We start from the raw sequence: 8,983 nt of genomic DNA, 5'->3' as shown, positions 1-8,983 counted from the left end.
GTGTGTGTGTGTGTGTGTGTGTGTGTGTGTGTGTGTGTGTGTGTGTGCGTGTGCGTGTGCGTGTGCGTGTAAGTGTAAGTGTGCGTGCGTCCACCCAGCTGTGACCAAGCTCATCACTTTGGGCATGGACCCTGCCCTCCATTACACATCAGTGGACGACATTTGCAGGAGGGGAAAAAATAATGACTTAATTTCAGAGATTTGTGGGAAGGCTGGGATCTGGGTCACTTGTCTTCGTTTCTTCCTCATATTTGAGAGAATAAATCCTGATGGTTCTCAAACAGGAAGAGCCACAACAAAGTCATCTAATCTGTTCTGTTCATCTTTTCTGTTTCGGTGCGTGTGTTCATGTCTGTTAGCAAAATATCTCATGAACCACTGGAGGAATTTGAATGAAACGCTCAGAAAGTAATTACCGGATGGACGCCTACAACTCGTTAACTTTTGGAATAAATGCATTTCAAAATGGGTGCCACAGCTAATCAACATTAGCCAATGCAAAAGTGGCAACAATTCGGTCAATTATATACATATTGATCAAAATTTTGACGTGGTATTAGCTGAGATTCACCTTCAATACATACTCAGAGAGCTAAGACATCTTGAGAACTCTCTCATCAGATTGAGCATAGCGTTGCTCTAAAGGTTCAACCAAAACTGTTACAAACCATCATTTGTCAACATAAAATGACATTAGTCTAAAACTTGGACGTGAAATGTTGCAGGCATTCCTTTAAGGAATGCTACTTTTCAAACATTAAATATAGGTGTACTCTTAACATGTTTAATTAAACGTGTAATCCTAAAAGTCTAATTTCACAGTGAGGAAAAAAGCAAAAAAACATTCCAGGCAGCAGCCGATGCTCCCAGGAGTGAACTTCCCAGCAAGTTCAGCCTGAGGTCAAACCAGCGTAACACACAGAAAATGCACAAACACGCCAGGAGCATTTTCAGCTTCACAAGCCATGGTGAGCACTTGTGACAGTCGTGAAAACTGCAGGCTTACAGTGAGAGCAAAGCAGGAGATTCTAGTATTTCACAAGCATGGAGTGAATATTACTCTGTTAAAATCATTCCACACCTGTGGGTTGAAATGCTGTGTCCGTCAAATACAAAACAAATGCTCCCTCCTCTTTATGTTTAAGCCTCAGGAGGAAACAAACTCAGCAATTTACTCTCATCTTTGATGATATTTTTGAGAAGGAGTTGTTTAAAAAGCCTGAAAAACAATTATAACCATTAGCCTAACTAACTGGATGAGGATGCTGGTTGGGAGCATCGCCCTAGAAAGGCCCGGGGTGTTTGGAAAATCGAGATGTTCTAGCTAAAATCAAGGATTTTAACTGACGATACTTAACAGCGTTAACTCGTTTGACAAAGATACGAGGGAAACGTCCATTATACATTTAATGGGTTGAAGCTCCATGTCGACCCAGCTGAGGTGAGTTCTCCTCCACGCCTCGATGCTCGCTTCGTTTCATTTCGCTGCGGGACAGGTGTGGTGTTAGAAAATGTTCGGGCGCCGCAGCAGGACGTTCAGTCAGTCTCATTGTTTGTGCTGCTTTAGTTCTTGAGAGCGAAACAACAAAACACTAGCAGATGTATATTTATACATACCTGCAAACTCACAAGGGATGAAAAAGGCGACAAACCTAGCTCCTGTAGTGGTGGGGGGAGGGGTCATGTGCCCCACACCCCAGAAGATTTTGTGATTTTTAACATTTAAATTAAGCATTCTGGTATACTCCAAAAAGAAAATTAGGGGAAAAAACAACATGCTTCAGGTAAAAAAGACATTTATTAAAATATCTTAATTTATTCAGGACATACATAGGAAATAATAATAATAATGTATGTATTGTCATCATTGTATATTCCCATACAATGGCTAAATTGGCTCTCTGCATTTAACCCATCCACCACCGGGTGGAGCAGTGGGCAGCTATTGAAAGATGGCTAATCAACAAAAAAAAAAAAAGAAGAAAGAAAATAAACAAGGAACAACAGCAGCAAGCCAACCGAAACCAAATATAGCAGAGCATTTTGCTAATAGCAAAACTCTTTTTTTAAATATGTTGCGATAAGCTAGCAGCGCGCAATACAGTTGAGCTAGCTAAGATGCTACAGACATAGCGCTTCACTTCTCTAACGCATCCTAGTACCCCCCCAGCTGTCATTTCTAACCCGGATCCGAAGCCCGGCCCAGCCCAAATTCGGGCCGGGCTGTAATGTGCTGGATGGGCGGGCCGGGTCAGGCTTTTGATTGCGTCAGCGGATCAGCCGCAATCCAATTATATGGCAACATGGCTTGCCATAAATTCACCAGCCGCACGCGGCCATTTCACCGCGAGCTGACCGGCCTTGAAAGAGGAAAAATAAAGTTCAGTTAAGCTTCAGATGAGACTGTACTGCCAGGAAGTGATCCACCGCCCAAATGGACGTTCATTGAGCTGCTGCACTCAGCGGAGGCATGGCCAATGACCCAAACAGGTGAGATCCTAAAGCAGACATGTCAGTGCAGGGTCCATGTCTGAATAATGCAGAATTCAGGCAGAAGCAGGGATTTAATGCTCTTTGACAGTCATGAAAGGACAATTGACAGTCATGAAAGGACAAACACCCCCTAGCTCCAATCTTCTGCCCCTTTTATTCAGCCGCGCGCGTTCGCTGACTGTTCATAACTTTGTAAGCAGTCAAAGCTTAATTAAAAATGTTGGGGGGGGGGGATCGGGTTTCGGACCTGTAATTACTGTTAATTTGTCGGGTCAGTTGGGGTTCAGAAACAATGGCTATGGACTGGGGCCGGGTCGGATTTTTTTGGCCCGAATACAACTCTATCCCCAAGTCAACAACTGCTGGCACTTACGTAGCAATAAGCTAGCACAACGCAAGTACGCTAGCTTAGCGCTTTCGAACCAACGCGAGCTTTGTTGTGAGCACAGGTTGCAAGCAAACTAGCTAGCATGACACGTAGCACTAGCTTAGTGCTACGTAAGACCAGTCAATGGGAAATTATGCCATCTACCACACCTCTAACCATTTGGATCTAGATGATTCACGTAAATGACATATTTTGGATTGAAATCGGCAAATTTCACCAAAACGCGACAAGTTTGCAGATATGTTTATATGACCAAGACTGTAGTAAAGAGGTTTCTCCGTTTAACTTGTTTTTTCATTGTCAAAAAAGAAAGGATCTCTGTGAAATTGTCAGTTTCACGTGTTTAGTTTGTGAAAAATTTTATTACACAGGAATATAGCTAAATAAACTATATTTTTGCAATTTGTGCATGCTTAGCTGGCTTAGCTTTGAAACCATACCATGACTTAACTGTACTGTGATAAATATAATGATTTAATGATTATAAATGTAAAATCATTTGAGATTTTTGTATTGGTTCTGATTATATTGTTTGTCGTTTGCCTGCGTTTATACCAGTCATAGTTTATTTAATGTAACAGTACTTTTAACCACACAGAAGTCCATATATTTTAGAATATAACACTCATAATGTGTTTTGTCTTTATATAACTTGGTTATACTCAAAAGGGTTATAAAAGTTTACAACAGGAAGTCAAAATAACCTAAAGTAGCCATTTTGATTTGCCAGATAGATTTACCTTCAAATGATTTCATTGTTAAACCCATAATGTCTAATTGTTCCTCTGAGGCACTATCCACTCTCATTTCAAATCTGGTAAGGACAAAATGTTTGTTCATGCCCTGAGGTGTAAAAATCTCAACATTTAAACTGAGTGTTTTAAACATTTTCACTTTTTGGCTGTTGCTCTGTACTCAGTGACTCTGGAGATCATGCATTTATTATAAATACAAACAATAATAACATTTTAAACAAATAATCTACCTCTTGTCCTGTGAGGAAGAGCAGAACGTCCCCCATGCCTTCCTCACACATGTGGATCTGGAGGACGGTGCGGATGGCTGCCTCCAGGTAGTCTCGCTCCGGCTCCGGTGTGTAGAAGATCTCCACGGGGTGCGTGCGCCCGGGGATGGTTAACAGGGGGCACTTATCGAAATACACTTGGAACTTGCCGGCGTCGAGCGTCGCGCTCATGACGATGACCTGAAGAGAAAAGGCGAGTGGAAAGAGTGAGGAAAAGTAAATTCACACAAAAAGATTTGAAAAAATAAAAGCTTGGAATTTACTTTGCTGCCAGAGTTTCAGAATAAGAGCATCTTGTGATGAGAGATGGATGTGCAGTGGTGCTTGAAAGTTTGTGAACCCTTAATAATTTTCTATATTTCTACATAAATATGACGTAAAACATCATCAGATTTTCACCCAAGTCCAAAAAGTAGCTAAAGAGAACCCAGTTAAACTAATGGGACTAAAATAATGGATCGCTTTCCTCAATAAATAAATGATCAAGTACAATATTTTGTCTCATTTGTTTAAATGGGTTTTCTTTAGCTACTTTTAGGTCTTGGGTGAAAATCTGATGATGTTTTAGGTCAAATTCATGCAGAAATATAGAAAATTATAAAGAGTTCACAAACTTTCAAGCACCACTGTAAATGAAGTTAAGTGCAATCGCATTGCAAGATCAGGTGGAGCTTAAGGATCACTCTCAGTGACTAGCACTCCAGAAATCAACCCAATATCTTTAAATTTGACTCAGATATGGTCATTTCGGTGTATTCTAAATTCTGGCTGTGACAACCGTCTTGAATCAGGTTGACTCCAGAAGTTAATCAGTTTTAGATGAACATCCAGCGATTACTTTGTGACATTTTCGTTTAAACATTCCAAGTAGTTCATGTGATATTTTGCTAACAGACAAAGTTGATGCCAACAGTTAATACCAACATTTTTGGCAAAAATATTGTTCAAAGTATGTATTGGAGATGATGCTCAGTCACTATCACACCAAATATTAAGTTAATATCTGTAAGTTTGACTAAGAGCTATTTTCATATGTTTTTTTTATTGTCTGTGGCAGACATCTTGGACTGGGTTGCCTCCAAACATCAATCAGTTGTAGATGTTCAAACAATGATTATTATTTACAAGAGTCATTAAAATTCATCCTGTGGTTTGTGGAAAATTTTTAGTTACACAAGCCAAGGTTGACATGGACTGAGCACTTTAAGAGGCAAAAGCTGATGTCATTTTTTTAATATTATTGATTATTATTGATAAGAAAAAATATTAAGGAGTCATGGGTGGAACTAAAGCCTTGGCAAATGAGTCCATGACTCCAAACAGCATGCATGATGCTCTAAAATGTACAACTGGTGCGGGGGGTGTTGGCACAAACCAAAATATGGTGTCTATAATTAAGAACTTGGCATCACGATCCAAGTGACCAACAGACGATCTACGACCGTCCTTGTTCCTGACGCTGGGAACGTCGCGTTCTCTCCCCGAACCATTAGACAATCTGCATTAGGATGCTGACGGGAAGCTCGTTTCCCATTTTCAATCTCTGATATTTTCAGGGGCCAGCGTCTCTGCAATTCGCTTTACGCTCTGCGAGACACCGTAATTGCTCTTAATCAAGGCAAATTAAACTTTCAAATTCAGTAGGAATGAAGGAGACGAGTGACGAGGGGAGGGGTGCGGGGGTGGATGATCATTTCCAACAACCTCGACCTCATTAAACAGTCAGCGAACAACAATCTAACCTTTGATTTTAAGCTGACAAACAACTAGTCATTATCCATCTGCTTTCTAAAAGCTTCTATCTGCTGGCCTATAAAACTCCTGGCATGCTTTATGGTCATCCCCCCGCCACCCTCCCACCCCAACATTGCTGTTTTTCCTCCTGGTTGACCGGCTAGAAACAGTGGATGACTCCGGGAGCGAAGAAATGCGTGTTTATGAGTCGAACGGCAGCATTTCTCTTTCTGGAACACAAACAAAGCTGTCAGACACGGGGAGACTAAGAAAGAAAGAAATAAAAGAGGCGGAATAGAAAAGGTAATAAACACCATCAGGCTAAATTTATCCCAGGAGGGAAGTAATAGTTAGAGCTTTAACAAGCGATAAAGGGAAAGTAATGGTGGAAACATCCAAAGATTAAAAAACAACAGCATACTGGACAAGTTTGGAGATGCCAACGCTGAGAAGTTGTATTTTTGTGTAAAACATCAATGAAAACAAAATGTAATGATTTTCAAATCTCATTGTCAAAAGACAAGACTGAAAGTCAATATTGGATGTCTGTGGTCTTCTGGAACTCAGGTGGCACTACATTAAAAGTCTGAGTCAAGTCTAGACACCCCTGCATGGGCTCAGGAACACTTCCACAAACCATGGCTGTAAACACAGTTCACAGAACCACTGATAAAAGCTGGCCAAAGCTCTATCGTGCCAAGAAGAAGCCACATGTGCACATCCAGAAACACTGTTGTTGTGTCTGAACCACACATCAATTTCCATTAGTCCAAGAGTTGTGCAGCAGGGGCTGCAGTTTGAGCAGGAACGCCCAAACACCGCTTTACAACTTGGAAGGACTCCAAGGTGTTCCCTGGCCAGCCAAGAGATATAGTTTCTCCAGAGTGCTGTTGGTCTTCCCCAGGGTCTCCTCCCGGTCTGACATGCCATGTCACACCTCCCTAGGTAGACATCCAGGGTGCACCCTTACCAGATCCCTGAACCACCTCAACTGGCTGTGGAGGAGCAGAGTAGCAATTCTACTCAGAGTCTCTCCGAGATAGCTGAACTTCTCACCCGATCTCCAAGGAAGGGTCCAGCTCCCCAGCTTGTATCCATGATTTTGTGCTTTCATTCATTACCAAGAGTTCGTGACCATAAGTGAGTGAAAGAACATTGACCGACCGGTAAACAGAAAGCTTTGCCTTGTAGTTCTTCTCCCTCTTCACCACAACAGACCGGCAATACTGCGGAAGCTGCATAGATCCGTTCGTCGATCTCACGCTCCTTTCGCCCCTCGCCCGTGAACAAAACCCAGACATACTTGATACGTATGATACGTATGATACGGATGATACGTAGACATATACATATCATACGTATAATATGTATACATATACTTATGATACATATACGTATCATATGCATATGTATACATATGACACGTACACATATACTGGTATGTATGTATACGTATGACATGCAAGATCTGATCTTGTGATTTTAATGACAAACACTCTAATGCCCCTTTTCCATTAGTACCGGTACGGGCCGACTCGACCCTACTTGGCCCGGTTCTGAGGCTTTTCCATTAGTACCGGTACTTAGCACCTGTTACTATTTTCAGTACCCTTGGCTCTGTGGTTCTAACCGGTACGAAGAGGTACAAAAACGTGACGTCAGAACACTGTCGGTCACTGGTTGGTCGGGGGCGGAGTCGGGGGCGGAGTCACTGGATCCTTCAGAAACGTTTCAAAACAATAATCCGCCATTTGCAATTTCTCGGACTGGAGCAGCGGCTGGACTTATTTTAAAGATTTTTAAAACAATACTGACAACATCTTGGTCTAATGTTGATGTGCTGGCATTTTTTGTGCTTGGTGGCCGACAACATAATTCAGAGCAAGCTGGATGGAGCTCTGCTGGTGTACCCCGATCCTCCCTCCGTAGCCTGGAGCGCCAGGCTGGGCAGGGCGTCATCTCCCCGGCTCCAAGTTCAGCTGGTCACCGCGGAAGAACCTTCGATGTGCCGACTCGGAGGCTCGGGTTCTGGATACCAGCCTTGTGTGCTCAGAGCTCCGCAGGTCACTGCGAAGCTGGAGATGGGGACTCGCAGATGGACGTTGCGAGACCCCGGCCGCGCGTAATCATGAAGGCTGAATCCCGATCCCGCCCGGCAGTCAGGCGGACTGGACAGTCTGGGACGGACGCTGGAAGCGATTTTTAAATAAAATAACATTTTGTTTTTATAAAAAAAATGTTTAAAAAAAATGCTGAAGCGATTTAAAAATGATTTTTTTTTTTTTTTTACACGTAAAATGTTTTTTAAAATCGCTTCCACCGTTCGTCGCAGACCCGTCTCTGCCCGCCTGTCTGCGCGGGTCGGACCTTCATGATTACGCGCGGCTGGAGCCTTGGAACGGACTCTGTGAGTGACCAGCTGAGCTGGAGCTGGGAGGATGAGTCTCCCAGCCTCCTCCTCTCCGGAGGAGAGGATCGTGTGACTGCGGGCAGTGTCGTGCGAGACCAGCAGAGCGTTGAAGATTAAAAAAAAAAAAAAAAAGACGGTGCCAGCTTCATCATGAAATCCTGTTTTCACTTTAATGACTGTTAACTCAGCTGAAAATCATAAAAAGACACAAAACTATTGGATATCAGGAATATTTCCCTCAAACGTTTAAAGAAAAGAGACGACCTTCAGTTCAACTTTATTTTAACTCACGAATGTACAAATCACAAAACAAGAACTTTAAAGCAAAGCTAAAAATAAAATGTATATATGTGAACAAGAAAGGAAACCACACATTTAAAATGAACATTAAAAGTAGACACAATGAGTGCAAATACATCAAATGATGATGAAAACCTATAAAAATTTGAATGTAATGTTTTTGTAGAATCTGGTTCATCAGAGTTTTAATTTATATATATATATTTATATCTATAAATAAATATAGATAAATATATATGTATATATAAAAATACATATATATGTAATTTATATACATATATATATTTATATCTATAAATAAATATAGATAAATATATATGTATATATATAAATACATATATATGTATATAAATATATACGAATATATATGTATATAAATATATATGAATATATATAAATACATATATATATGTATATAAATATATATGAATATATATACATATATATATATGTATATAAATATATATGAATATATATAAATACATATATATATGTATATAAATATATATGAATATACATAAATACATATATATGTATATAAATACATGTGTATATATATATACATAATTGTGTGTACATACATATGTGATATATATATATATCACATATGATATATATATATGTGTGTGTGTGT

The 8,983-nt window shown here is 40.6% G+C and overlaps 1 protein-coding gene across 1 annotated transcript in view; it reads right to left on the bottom strand.

Annotated features, from left to right (window-relative positions):
- dhx15 (DEAH (Asp-Glu-Ala-His) box helicase 15) overlaps positions 1–8,983 on the bottom strand; it is a 67,926-nt gene that overhangs the window by 51,891 nt on the left and 7,052 nt on the right. Inside the window, exon 5 of the mRNA XM_037675898.1 lies at positions 3,867–4,085. Coding sequence (XP_037531826.1) covers positions 3,867–4,085 — 219 coding nt within the window. The remainder of the gene's footprint in view (positions 1–3,866; positions 4,086–8,983) is intronic.

The sequence above is a fragment of the Nematolebias whitei genome, chromosome 1 (genome assembly GCF_014905685.2).
Source record: "Nematolebias whitei isolate Nwh7 chromosome 1, NemWhi1, whole genome shotgun sequence".
NCBI classification, from domain to species: domain Eukaryota; kingdom Metazoa; phylum Chordata; class Actinopteri; order Cyprinodontiformes; family Rivulidae; genus Nematolebias; species Nematolebias whitei.
The sequence above is the reverse complement of the archived record's forward strand: the minus strand, read 5'-3'. Positions and strand labels throughout refer to the sequence as shown.